The 13,928-nt window shown below is 30.7% G+C and overlaps 1 protein-coding gene across 1 annotated transcript in view; it reads left to right on the forward strand.

Moving 5' to 3' along the window:
- The first annotated feature begins 519 nt into the window (after positions 1 to 519).
- The window catches only part of LOC129968352 (acetylcholine receptor subunit alpha-like 1), a 174,317-nt gene continuing 160,908 nt past the window's right edge, over positions 520 to 13,928 (forward strand). Inside the window, exon 1 of the mRNA XM_056082236.1 lies at positions 520 to 1,026. Coding sequence (XP_055938211.1) covers positions 826 to 1,026 — 201 coding nt within the window. The 5' untranslated portion in view covers positions 520 to 825. The remainder of the gene's footprint in view (positions 1,027 to 13,928) is intronic.

Genomic DNA, 13,928 nt, shown 5'->3' on the forward strand with positions numbered 1-13,928 from the left:
TGAAGTAAAAATACAGAAAAAAAAATGGCAAACAAGCAACTATGTTAATACCATTATTTTATGGGAATGTGAGGAAATATCAGCAATTAAAATTTAATGCCGAAGGTTATTTACTAGCTTTAGAATAAACTGCTTGAAACATTCCTCACGATGCAATTTTATTTTAAAAAAATTCGTTTCGTTAGTTTTATTTGTCAAAATCAAATCAAAAATATAAACGCGAAATACAAACACCTTTCACCCTCAATAAAGAGCAATTTACACAAACGATTTTTAGCCATCTTTTTAAATGGCAAACATTAAATGTTGCCCAAGCCATAAATGAAAAAATTAATGGGAGGAAATAACGATTTAATTACTTATGAATGAGCATTTTGTTCCGATGAAAATAATAACCTTAACCTCAAGCTGGCTACGAAATGTTAGTATTCTAAGCTCGCAAGAGGGCGCTAGTGTGGCGAAGAATGGTCGCACTGGCGCGTTTTCCTCGTGATAGTATCGTTTGGAAGAAATGCAGAATCGAAAGTCGTTTGCACGTGTTTATTGTGGTCGTTTCAAACCTTTATTCTAAATCTACACATTCCAGAAAAACCATCTGTAATCCTATAAACGAACACACAATCGATCTTGCTGCACATTGGAATCATTACGTGTTCCAAAAATACTAATACGGAGCTAACAAATTCTAAAAATTGAAGATCGCCTGTCTAATGTTTCCGTTTTGGCCGTGTAAATATTTACTGGCAAGAAATTATGCACGATTGTCATTTATCCCTGCATTTTTTCCGATCACCTGTCAAGACGTGACTGATAAATAACTCCCTCATGGAGTTTACATTGATTAGCAGCCGTATGTTTATGCTTTTCTTTTTCTTGACTTTATGTTCCACCCAAGGCAATGATGACGCTAAGAGGCTGTATGATGATCTCATAAATGGTTATAATTCTCTGATTCGACCTGTTGGCAACAACTCGGATCGCCTGACGGTGAAAATGGGACTTCGGCTGTCACAACTCATTGATGTGGTAGGTGGCATCTTATTTCGTAAACTTTTGATAGTTTTCATCATTTATTCCATAAAATAAACATAAATAAAATGAATGCAAAAAATTAAAAGAGAAACAATTTCATTTAATATATTTTTTAAGTAAATAAATTTTAAGTAATTATTTTATTAATGATAAACGTAAATAAATGAATTGTATCGTACTTTTTGTAATATGTAAGCAAACAAACAAACAAAACCCTCCATTAAATAAAAAAGGAAATAATATTTCATGAAATACTTTTTACTGAAATAATTAGACATTAAGTGATTATTTGATTAATGGTATACATAATTTAAATCATCATACCTATTTCTATCATATTTTTAAATTTGGGGATACATATATCTATTTAAAAATTAAAAAATGTATGTCATGTCAGAATGAAAATAATTTATTAAAAATTTCTTTCTTTAATCGGAATTAAAATTGTTGTTCAATTTATTCTGATCATGATATAATACGATTTAATTTTTTATTGCTAGCTGAACAGTAAAATAAATTTATTTCATTTAAATTAATCTTATTTTTAAATATGCTTAAAAATTCGAGGGAGAGAGTAGCAAAATAGAATTTATTTTATGATAAAATCAAGGAAGATTAATCACCTGTTGCAAATGTTTATTAAAAATATACGGGAGGTACATTTAAATATGAAAAATTTTAATGAAATAATTAAAAATAATGAAATATATAGAAATGGAATTAAAGAAATATGTTGGGAAACTTTATATTTTTATGCAATTTTTAATGTAAAAAATCATTTTGATGTTTCGAGGAAATTATTTTATTTTTCGCATGAAATAATGTTTAAAGCCACTCAGTCAAAAATAATATCAGATAAAAAAAATTTCAATGAGGTAAGTAACATACATTTTTCAGTTCATTTACAAAAAATCAGGATGATAAAAATGTCAGTCAAACTGAAAAGAAATGGTTGCTTATTTTGCTAAGTTCAGAAAGGATCGTAAATGTTATATTATACATATTCGCTCAATTAAGTTTGAAAGAACATATAAAAATATTCTATTTTGATCGATTTAAAATTTGATATAAAATATAATTATGTTTACGAATCATTGACATTTTTAAAAACACATTATAAATACTTAACCAGTGATTTCTGAGTTTACAATGATAATGAAAACGTTCATTTCCAGTTTTATCTTACAGCGAGTAAAAAAACATTTTGAAGAAACTACTTCCTCGACTAACGCTTTTTTCATTTTCAGATGTTGTTTTGAGAATGATGAAATAAAAAGTATTGTTCAATTTCTAAACTTCACTGCATATTTAATCGGTGTTTTAATCGATATCAAATTTATTTTTCCTGTTCTGATTGTTGTTCTTTTGGCAGGTCATAATGAAAGTTCAGTATTTAATTTTTGATTATTTAAAGCCGATGTCTCATATATAGGAAAAATTATTTCATCTATAGCATTGCCATTTATATGGTATTAAAATAATATATAATTTTAAATTATTTTATTTCATTATTTCCGAGTTGCCTCTCGCCATGTTCGATTGAATATTTATCATTCATTAACAATTATAAATAGCTTAAGGGGGAAAAAATATATATTTCGGTATTTTCGTCGGATAATTTATAATTTTTTTAGAAGCTACGTGAATTAATAATTGTTTGAAGCAACTGGTATTTTAATTAAAAATAAATTTACAGGTGTTAAGAAAATCTTAAGCATTAAATTATTTCATATATAGTTATTTTTGTTTTACAAAAAAATTTAGTTTTTGCATTACAGCGTATGTACATTATATATAGCTTAATTTTTTTTACCAAATACCGAAGCATAAAGAAGGTATGTAACAGCAAATTTGGTATATATTTTTTTATTAATAAAAGACACAAAATTATTTTTATCTTCCGCTACATTGGATTGGTCAGCTTGTACAAAATATTTTAATAATATATTACCATTAAATATCTTCAAGTTTCGAGTCATGATCTCTGTTAATAACATGAATTCTTTGCATGCCGTCACCAGATTGTACCAGATAAATCAAAATGGAAAGAGTGCATTACAAAGCGATTTTCTTTTAAAGTTTTAATAAATTAAATGTCAAAATTTTCCTACGATTAATTCTAAAAATATTATATTAACAAAAAATGATTTTTGAACCGTCTGAAAAATTAAAAATTACTTTATCTTTGGGGCATATTTAATTGTCTTCCATTTCTTGTTCTAGTTTCGCTGAACTTTCCAAAGTATTTTTAAATATATTTTACTACAATACTTTTTGACAGAGTGGCATTCACTTCATCTTCATCGCTGTTACTAATAAACTGCCGTTGGTTTTGCTTCCGTTATTGATATCTAAGGTATGACAACTCGATTTTGAGAAGGCTTATTTTTAAAACATGCTTTTAATAATTATTTAAAATTTTATTCATTTTAACTGATAATTTCTGTTAAAATTTTTGATTTTAAAATTAATAATAAGATTTTTAAAGCGCCTCTATTTTTAAGTTTTGCTACTCATTTTTTCCATATAATTATCTCTGTTTCAAAATTATGGCATTAATATTTTACTCTGAATTGTACGACAACTAAATTGTTCAAATTAACTTTCTTTTTAAAGTATAATGAATGTTTTATTGAATAAAAAACTGCTTTAAAATAAGGCTTTTATGACAAATAATTTCTCTCTATATTTTTCATGAATTTCAATTCACCAATCACGTTTTGGGATTAGTTCCCGTTTCAAATTAAAGTTCAAATACTTAGTGTATCAAATAATTCTTTACAGTGAGTCTGAAGAATGAAATAGAAACAATAAATTTGTATTTTTTCTCGTTTTTTGTTCAAATAAAGCCTTTCATCTTTAAACATTTATAAAATAGATTTAATAATAATATGAGTGCCTGTTTTGGTTAATTTCTTTGAATTGAAACCAAAGGACTCATTTACTATTGTATGGTCATAATTTCATCGAAATAATGTCATAGTAATTCCATTTCAATATTTGGAAATAAAAAAAGTCGCAAGGTTCTCAATGCGGTGAATGTAGTGGATGATTCCACTCTCAAACAATAATTTTTGATAAATATTCGGCGGATAATAATTGAGTTATGACACATGAAGCAAACATTAGCACTTTTCATCTTGATATTTTTGGCGAACGTGGATCATCCATCTGTTCAGATTGTTTAAATAACATTCGCCAGTTAGTGTTTGCACAGATGGAACAAATACTCATACTGTTGAAAAAATATAATGAGCATATTTTTTATCTCGCTTGGAAAAATCTTTTCTTTCATTCCTTTTGGGTTTCTGATGAGGTTTTCCTTTTTTATGTATACTCCTCACATTGTCACTTTGTTTTAGGATCTTAAAAAAAAAAAAAAAAAAAAAAAAAAACATGTTTTATCTCTTGTGAATTGATCTCAGAAAGTTTGGAAGCATTTCCAGCGGTTGAAATGACATTTCTGCCATGTGCATTGATTTCTGTACGTTAGTCAAAATGTATGAAACAAATTTAATACTGTCTCTTGTTTTACCCTAAATTTTATGCAGGATGATTTGATTCGTCTCTTTGTTTTAAGATTCTCTCATCATTTTCAATGACGAACAGTAATTTTATACCACGAACCAGATGAACCACATCATGCGGTGCTAGTGTACTTCTTCCTTTAAAAAAAATGACATATTTCTGAGTCACTTTGACTAATTTTGTAATAAATTTGATTTTAGTTTTTGTTTAGGTTAATTCAACGCAAAAGAATTTACTTCGTTGATAACTGTCCATATATTTTTAGGTAGCATTAAAAAACAAATTGTAAAACTATTTACAATATACCAGCCGAAAATTGAGATCTATCACACATGTGATAGCGCAATTGTAAGCGAATTGTAATCTAGCCACAGTTAAAGATTTTTTTTGACATGCTGAATAATGTCACTGAAAAACCTGCTTAATCGATGACAATTAAAATGTAATATTTTCATATCATACATTACTTATTATACATACATAGAATTTGGATCAAAACTAAATACTGGATTTTATCTTTTAGTTCGTTGCATTTTGGAGTTTCCTGTTCACAGACAAAGCCGTAACAATTCTAAAAATATAGATTTTTTAAACTCCGGAAAGTCCAAAATGTGAAGATTTATGAAAATCCCGAAGTGTAATTTTTTCTACCACTGCATTATCTCATTTTCAGTGTACAAGAAAATAAAAAGAAGATGAAGAGGAACTTCCATGTATTGAATTTCCACAAATCGATAATCGAAATGTTTTCAGGAATCTTCGATATTCGCCAAAAACATTCTTTATATGAAACTAAACTTCTGTATACTGATCAGACATTTTCAGGTTATACGTTCCTATTACAGTCAATAAGCGACCATTGATTTCGAAAGAAATAGAAATTTGGTACGCATTACAATACTATACCATAGTGAGATTAGCCATAAAAGGAAAGTCCTTAATGTAAAAGAGACATTTAGATTAATAAAAGACTTACAAAACCAGATAAAAAATAAAGGTGCGACAAAAATATCTGAAATTTCAAAGGACACGATTTCAATAATTTTGAAAACAAAACTGCTTTGATTGTTGATTATTTCAAATTGACTCGCTAATGATTCGTTTTGTGAAGCTTCCAAAGGATATTTTGTGATTCACTTCTCTCACTTTCAGACAGAACGCAGAATTCATTCAATATGGGTAGAAATCTATTATTTGATTGACATGGGAAATTTCGTCATTCGAACTCGCAGGTGAAAATCCGTTCACCTGCCTTCAGACAGACGCGATTGCAAAAGATGTTTGAATTCAGGGTCAAATTGCAATAGAGCAATGGTCGAATAGGATGATTATAATATTTTCTCTTTATATACTAATACGTAATAAACCATATTTGATCAGTATGTTGATAAAGTAATCAAAACTGGAAATAGTGGCATCTCAATGATTTGAAAACAATAATTGTTTAGTGCTCCGAAAATATGCCTCTGCAGCTGTGATATAGATCTCTATAAAAGTATCTTATGCCATTTATCGATTTAAATATTTAACATGCAGTGCTGCGTTTTTAAATGTCTACACTTTCATTGACTTAAGTTAGCATCATTTCAAGCAAATAACAATAAAGCAAACAATAGTGAGAAAGTTACTCTGCAAAACCATACACGTTTATCACCGTTAAAAAGACGATTGCTTTTTCATGAAAAGAATGAATCCACAATTTTTGTAATAAAGTATCAAAACTTCAGTGCATTTTTAAGAAAAAAAAACCAGTTTCAAAAATGATGTAAAAATGAACAATAATATTAACCCTCTGAGCTATCAAAAAGAAATTCGATGCACAGTTGTTCCCCAAATATGAAGACTTATTTATTGCTCCGAAAAAATAAATATGTATGATTGTTATTAGTTGAATTTTCCCGAAAAATTCATCTGCACTTTCTTACCACTCTACAAGTATTTTTTAACAATCCAAATTTAAAAAAATAAATAAATAGAGCATTAAAATGATATACTGTTTTGCCAGAGAGGAGCCATACGAGTGCAAAGGGCTAAAAACCATTTTCTTGCTTTTAGATTAAAGCGTTGTAATATGATAAAAGTTTCGTAATTTATTCTGTTCTTTGGTTAGATTGTAGTCTCTGTATAATAATTTTCATATAAAGCACTTTACGAGACTTCCCTTGTCAGTCCTACAGCTACTGAGTTTAATAAAAATTTGGTAGATTTTTCCAGTAAACAAGTTTTGGTAGTTTTTCCAGTTTTTTTGGTAGTTTTTCAGTGAGTGGTTTCCTGATATTTTGCCTGCCTAAAAACATGTCATATCTTTAAAAAATTCTTAAGAGAGCCTAAATGGTAGCTGAACGAACATTAACTATCATTAGCGAACTAATGAAGTCAGGAGTGCAAGGCGGGAGAACTGATTAATCCGCAGTCACATAAACCGGCATGCTTTCACCTACAAATTGCTCTTTACAGTCCGGGAGTGGGTTTCCTTCCAAATGTAAAACAAATGGGGGCCGATTTTTTCTGAAAGGGTGCACCTACTAATATATGACCGAAATAAATCATATTCTATATGAGATAATTCATATGTACTCCAGAATCACTTTTAACAGCACTGCCATTTCCTGTACACGTGATTCCGGATTGCTGAGATTGGGGACCAGCGACATAAATGACGTCGCTTATTCAGCGAGTGGTTTTGACACTGACGCGGTGTCAAGTTGCGGGCCAAACGGTTTAAGGACAAAACGCACCTTTAAGCATGTCTACCAAATATGGAGATAAAAAATGGAGAATGGAATTTTAATTTGCAAATAAAATAACTGAAATAGAACAAAATTGTCTGAAGTATTTACACATACACAAGTGTATGGGTAAATACTTATTGCTTATACGTCCAGTATAAAATTTATGCTTGGAAGCATCGTATCATTTATTTTAACTTCCACTCGTCTTATTTTCCTTTCATCACTATGATCTGGCCACCGGCCAACTTGCAAGTGATGAATTCCAGCATAACAACTTGCGTTAGCTGCTTCAAAGCAGTTGTGCTTTATGAATTATTTATGAATTTTGCTGAATGCTGTAGATTCTTAAAAGTTTGCATCAGTAAATGACCATAGCGCTGGTTTACAAAAATTTTAAATTGTGAAATAATTCGGGTTTATTTCGTTAAATTTCGCTATGTATCAACTGAAATATAAACTCGCAAACGTTTTTCACTTATGTCAGGGCCCCCTAGTGAGGAAAATTCCTAGCATTCAAAATGCGGCCTTAAAATAAACCAACGAGGTTTTTATTTGGATGAAATAGGTAAAATATTTATCAATAATGAATCATTTGAATATTGTAAAATTTTCCCTAAAAATTATATAACCAGGTCTTACAGGCGATATGACTTATTTTTATATACTTTAATATGGATGTCATACCTTTCATGCTATATTATTTATTTTTATACACTCCAATATAAAATGAAATAAAAATAATTTCAAAAACATTTTTATGGTATACTGATAAATATATCTATCTTTTAAAAATAATTTCTAAATTACTTGAACTCTGGATCCACTGTACTTTAACTTCGGAAAGGGGCGGGTTATTCTTTTTTCCCTCGGAATCAAAAGTCTGAGTCGACAAATACCATTCTTGGACTATATAAGTTCAAAATATTGTCTGACTCTCTCTGCCCTGCTTTCTTTCCGGTTTGCTACGCTGCTTCGCCATGCCAGCACAAAGAAAATTTGACAAATGATTAACTACTTCCTTGAACTTGTGAAAAATAAAAATTATTAAAGAAATCAACTACTACTACTCAAGCAATGTTTTATATATTTGTTACTGCCAAAGCCCGAAATCGGCCAATTCGCGTTTTGGCCAACGTTGTTGTAAACTTACGGCCAATGTCCGATCTTTTCTTGATTTCGGGCTTTGGCCGGCCAATTCGCGAAATGGCTTGGAATGATCGGCCAAAGTAGGAAGAAAGAAATGAAGAGCAGATTGTATTACACACTGTTAAAAATAAAATATTTAGAAATAAATATTTCTGTACACTGTTTTTTTTAAGAACAATTGTTTTAAAAACGAGTTCAAATATAAGTGACACCTCTGAGTTAAAAATAAGTTTGTAATCTATAAAAATAGGATCTCGTGTTATTTTGTTCTCATATTAAAGCCATAATAGAAATTATTCAGTGAACGTATATGCTGCAACAACGTGAAAGCATGAAGAAGATTAGATTTGCATCCTTCAAAATGACGAATTATATCTTGAGCAAATGCGTTGCGTATCGTGTAGGAATACAAAGGCAAATTGAGTTCTCAATTTGTCAACTACCTTTAAGGGTGATCCGTAGTCTTTTTCTGCTCCATAAACCTAATGTTAAAGATCCCAGGTCACATTCTCTTCCTAAATATCGCTTCAAAAGCAAAGATTTTTTTGCAAAGGCAAATAGCAAATATAAGGACTAATTAAAACAATGGTGAAGGAAAAATAATTTTGTTGTTAATATTATTTAAAGACATTTCTTTGTTGGCCCCATTTGTCGAATTTCACCTATAATATGTCCTTATTTATATTTTATACATAAATGTCATTATATTTATTTTAATTGACCCTCTTGGTTTTTTTTCCCGTATAAAAAAGTTCATATTTTATGAATCGGTATTTCGGAAGAGAATGTAATCTGGAAAATTTAGAAAAAGACTGACGATCCCCCTTAAAATATTTCTTGGATTACGCAGCTCTTGTGCGAGTTAGCCTAGTTAGCAGCGCATTGGGCTGCAGATCGAACGGTCTGTGTTCGAATCCCTCTGGGTCCAACCATGTCAGTCAAGATTTCTTTTTGCTAATTTAGGTTTGCATAATTTCTGCAGATTTGGAAAAACACATGCTCATATTCGAATCCCTGTACGTATTCAAAAAGTGAATACCTGCATTTCTCAAATTTAAGTCTATTGTATTCGGAGCTTTTATAACAACATGAAGTACTCAAGAACGAGTACATTTTAATTATTTTTAAGTATTCTGTTTAATGTGCCACCTACCAGTCAATCTACCATTATCACATCGGGCTTTGGTCAAGGATTCCCAGCCACTTCGCGAAATGGCCAGCCAAATTAGAATATATAATAAATTGCAAGTACTTCGGACTTTGGCCAAAACGCAAATTGGTCAGCCAATTCGTGAACTGGCCGAACTTCGGGCTTTAGCTGTAACATATATATTAATTCAGAATTCCTTATTATAAATATTATGGATTTGTAATTTTAAAATTTATTTTCTTTAGAAGAATTGTTGCAAGGTCACATTTTTTTTGTGTCTAAATTTTATTAAATGAATCGATCAATTAATAATTACTATCAATTACTGATCAATTAATATAGTGTCTATTGAGAATTTATTTATATTTCTGCTAATTAGTAGTATTTCCAAATCTATCAAAATTTAAAAGAAGCAGAGAATTGTGTTGAAGCCTTAAAAAAATCCCCTCCACAAAAATGGTCCAAAACTGGGAATAAAAATAATCATTGGAAAGCTAATGAAACAGTGGAAATTACAAACAAACAAAGAGTGAACAACTAAGCAGAGAAATGTTTTGATTTACTTTCTAGTAAATCATTGAGTGGTTTAGAAGTCAGAGCATCAAGCAAACAATCAGAGAGGGCGTGACCCGCATTTACGTATCAATCAAAATTATTTCATATATCATTAAATATTTTTTCTATTATTTTGAAATTTTCAAAGAATTCAATGACGTTTTTGAGATGATTTTAAATTTAAAATTCAAAAATTGAAATACCGATCTTGTGGTACGCAGCTTTTAAAAAACGCTGTACATATAGATTTTTGTCTTAACTTTCACACAATTTAATAGATTGTAATAATATATCCTTTGTAGGAATAAAACAATAGAAATAAAGAGCATTTAGATAAATTATTGATTTATATTGCATTCTTTACTTACAAATTGCGTATAGTTGAGCACTTCCAAGAGCACCCTATATCGTTGAAAGTTGTTATTATAGAAGAAAATGGTGGTCATAGTTAGATTCACAACACAAAGATTTGCAATGAATAAGTGCTGGATCTAAGTTGTCAAACACTGTAACAGCTTAGCGTCATTCTTCTTCCTTTTGTGTCTGTCCACCCTTAATAATTTGAAAAGATCCTTTCCAGCTTCAGCCTTTAGATTTGAAAACTGAACTGCGTCATTAGAAATGAATTAGTTTCCTAAAAATGAGAATCTTTCTCTCTCGCACATTTTCAGTTTTGATTGCTCTGAGAAACCGTTTGGCTATTCTTTTCTCGTGTAAAAATGTCGTCAAAATGAATTTTGAATGAGTCGTAAGTAAAACGAAGGCGTATATTTCAGCAAAATATTGAACTATTATAGCATTCACTTATGAATGGCATAAAATATAAATATTTTATTACACATTTTTATTGTGTTTGTTTTATTTTTATAGTAAATTTATCAAGCTAGATTTACAGATCTGCTAAAAAGTAGAATTTTTAAAGTTTTCTTCTATTATTAATAGTTCATTATTGACATCTGTTTTTCCAAAATTCACGGTTATTTACCTTCTTTCCAGTGAAATGATAGTAAATTAAATGAATTATTTAACTGTTCATAAAATTCGGAGAATGTTAAGATAGCATGTTTGTACTGATAACATTTATGTAAGAAAAAAATTGAAACCATCTCATGAAGAGGCGAATGAGCATCGATGGCAGAATTCCATCACAACAAACAGGTATTCTTAGAAATGAAATGTTGTCATTTTTTTTCTGTGATGTCCGCATGTCGTAGAATTCTCAAATTTTCAATGCACTAGCGTGTTTTCGATACTATTTTATCACTTATTCTATTTTAATATATTTAGTACTCAGTTATAGGATTATAGATTCATTTATTTAAATTCTGCTCCTATATGTGTTGCATTATTTAGTTATGCAATTAAAAATATAACAAGATACCATATAATACATTATAATTTAATAAGTACCGAAGTAGTAAGTAGGTATTGAAAATAATTAAAATAGAAACAATCTCGTCTTTAGCAAATCTAATCATTACACTTGTGTTTTTAAATTTGCTTTTATTAAAATTTTGTAAAATTCCAGGGAAAGATTGCTAAAAAATACCTGATAGTGGGAACGATTGATTACATTCTGTAGTATTAGGTATTTGCTAGTAGTTCTTAAATATTTTTATTTGTAATCTCTGTATGCATGGGAGCATTTTATAATGCTTGAAGTATTCAAACTGAATGTTGTGGCAATCTTCATTCGTCTATTAATGTAGAGGAATCGAGTGATCAGTCGATCCGTGACAATTCAATAAACATTTCAACATTTAGAACATTCATGAAAACCGAAAGTGTCAATAAACAAAAGGAATTCGAATCCAAATATCGGAATGTAATAACGTTTTAGAGATTATTCGCATTCGCTGAAATTTACAAAAAATGTTCGGCCGTTTCATTTTAGGGCCACTACAACCTGCATTTAAGAGTCGATTTCTTCATTTTTAGATGTATGCAAATTGAATTTTGTACTATTACAACATCGGAAATGATTGCTATTTCAAAAAATTGTTAGAATTTACACACATTATAGTTTTTTACTGAATTAATTTTTTTTTAAATTGCCTCTTAATTTAGCACGTATTTTCAGCCTTTAAAGTATATGTTTCAGCCAAATTTGGCACATCTCGGTCTAAGAGTTTGGCCTTTATCGTGTTATATTTTGTGCGAAACTGTTTTTATATTTCGCAGTTTACCAAAATAATATAGGTCCAAAACGGCTCATGGAATGTATTGTATGTATTAATTCTGACTACATTCGTAAATTTATGACAGAGTGCGGGTTGGATTCGCAGATGTACAATTTTTCAAGATGAGAAGGTGCGATATCAACTCATCTTTTCAAAGCGCATACTTTCGGCTATGAAGAAGAAAAAATGTATCTCATTTATTCAAGAAAAGGTCCGTGGTGCCTTTCTACACACTTAATGTTTTTACATGTACACGTAGATTAAAGGACTTTAGAATAACACTATCTGAAAATTGATTATTGTGCATGATAATTTATTAAAATGTCCCATTTTGAAGCAATACAAGTGCTATTTTGGGATAGCTTTCGTCATTCTTGTATCGTGGCAGAAATCAAGATTGACGCTTGGCCCAGTACCTTACTTTCCAAATTTTTACATTGCAGCAGCGAGATGATATTTCACCTTCGACCGACTTAACGTGTTCTAGATCTGAATGCTTTGGACTATCCATGGAATTAGGTATCAGAACTCAGCAATACTCAGGCTCCGAACCTGAAACTCTACAACGAGGTCACTTCGGCATCCATTCCGCAGATTAAAGAAATTCTGCTGTCGAGTGCCTCAATGTTTATGGAAACTCGTTAATAGTAACATAAATTCTATTAGAATCTTTCCGGTTGTTGTTCTAGCCCCATATGTTAAAGTGTCCATGAAAATAGTTGAAACACCTGTGAATAAAAGTAACATTTAAGAATGTGCTTCGTATGCATTAAGATATAATCCTAGCTACCAGTTTTTTTAATATAAAAATTTCCTGATTGTAAGAAATAGCTTCAGTGAATGTTGTATCTGATTTGAATTTGTATCAAACAAAATGTCAGATGTTACTGAATTTCTTCAGGGGCCATATTGTAAGATCTGGAGCAACTCTCACCAAAACGTTCCAGAATTTAGGCCTCTCTAGAGGTACGATATCTAAAGTCGTGGCAACGTACACATAGCACGGCAAGACAAGCTCTGCTAAGCAAAATAGGGGGCAGAAGTGGAAAAAACCACCGGGTATCGAAGAGGATTGTAATGCCTCAGCAGAAAACATTGGTTAGCCAGAGTTCCGTCAGCATTTGGATTCTTCAGTGTCAGTAATTACATTTAGGAGGCACCTTCATAAAAAGAATATTTACGGCAAAACATCAATTCTCAAGGCTCTTATTACAGATGCTAATGCTGAACGCCGTCTCCGATGAGGCCATAAGCACGAAACGGGTCGACTGATAAGTGGAAGACAATTGCATGGCCAGACAAATCATCTTTCACACTTACCCCACAACAGGTGGGTACGTGTTTGGAGGAATCTACACAAGAGTATGATTGTGACTGTCTCCTTCCAACTGTCGGGCATGGAGGTGGATCTGTCATGGTATGAGCAACCAGGTCGTCGTTTCCGGGTAATCTATAGTAACTTTGAAAGGAAGAATCATTGGGGGAAAGTTATTTTAGCTGACTAGGTTCATCCATTGATGAAAACGTACCGGAGACGGAATTTTTCTGAGTGATAAGGATCCTATTAATGCAACGAAACTTGTCCAGTCATGTTTTGATGAGCAT

Source organism: Argiope bruennichi, chromosome 1, assembly GCF_947563725.1.
Source record: "Argiope bruennichi chromosome 1, qqArgBrue1.1, whole genome shotgun sequence".
In the NCBI taxonomy this organism is placed as follows: domain Eukaryota; kingdom Metazoa; phylum Arthropoda; class Arachnida; order Araneae; family Araneidae; genus Argiope; species Argiope bruennichi.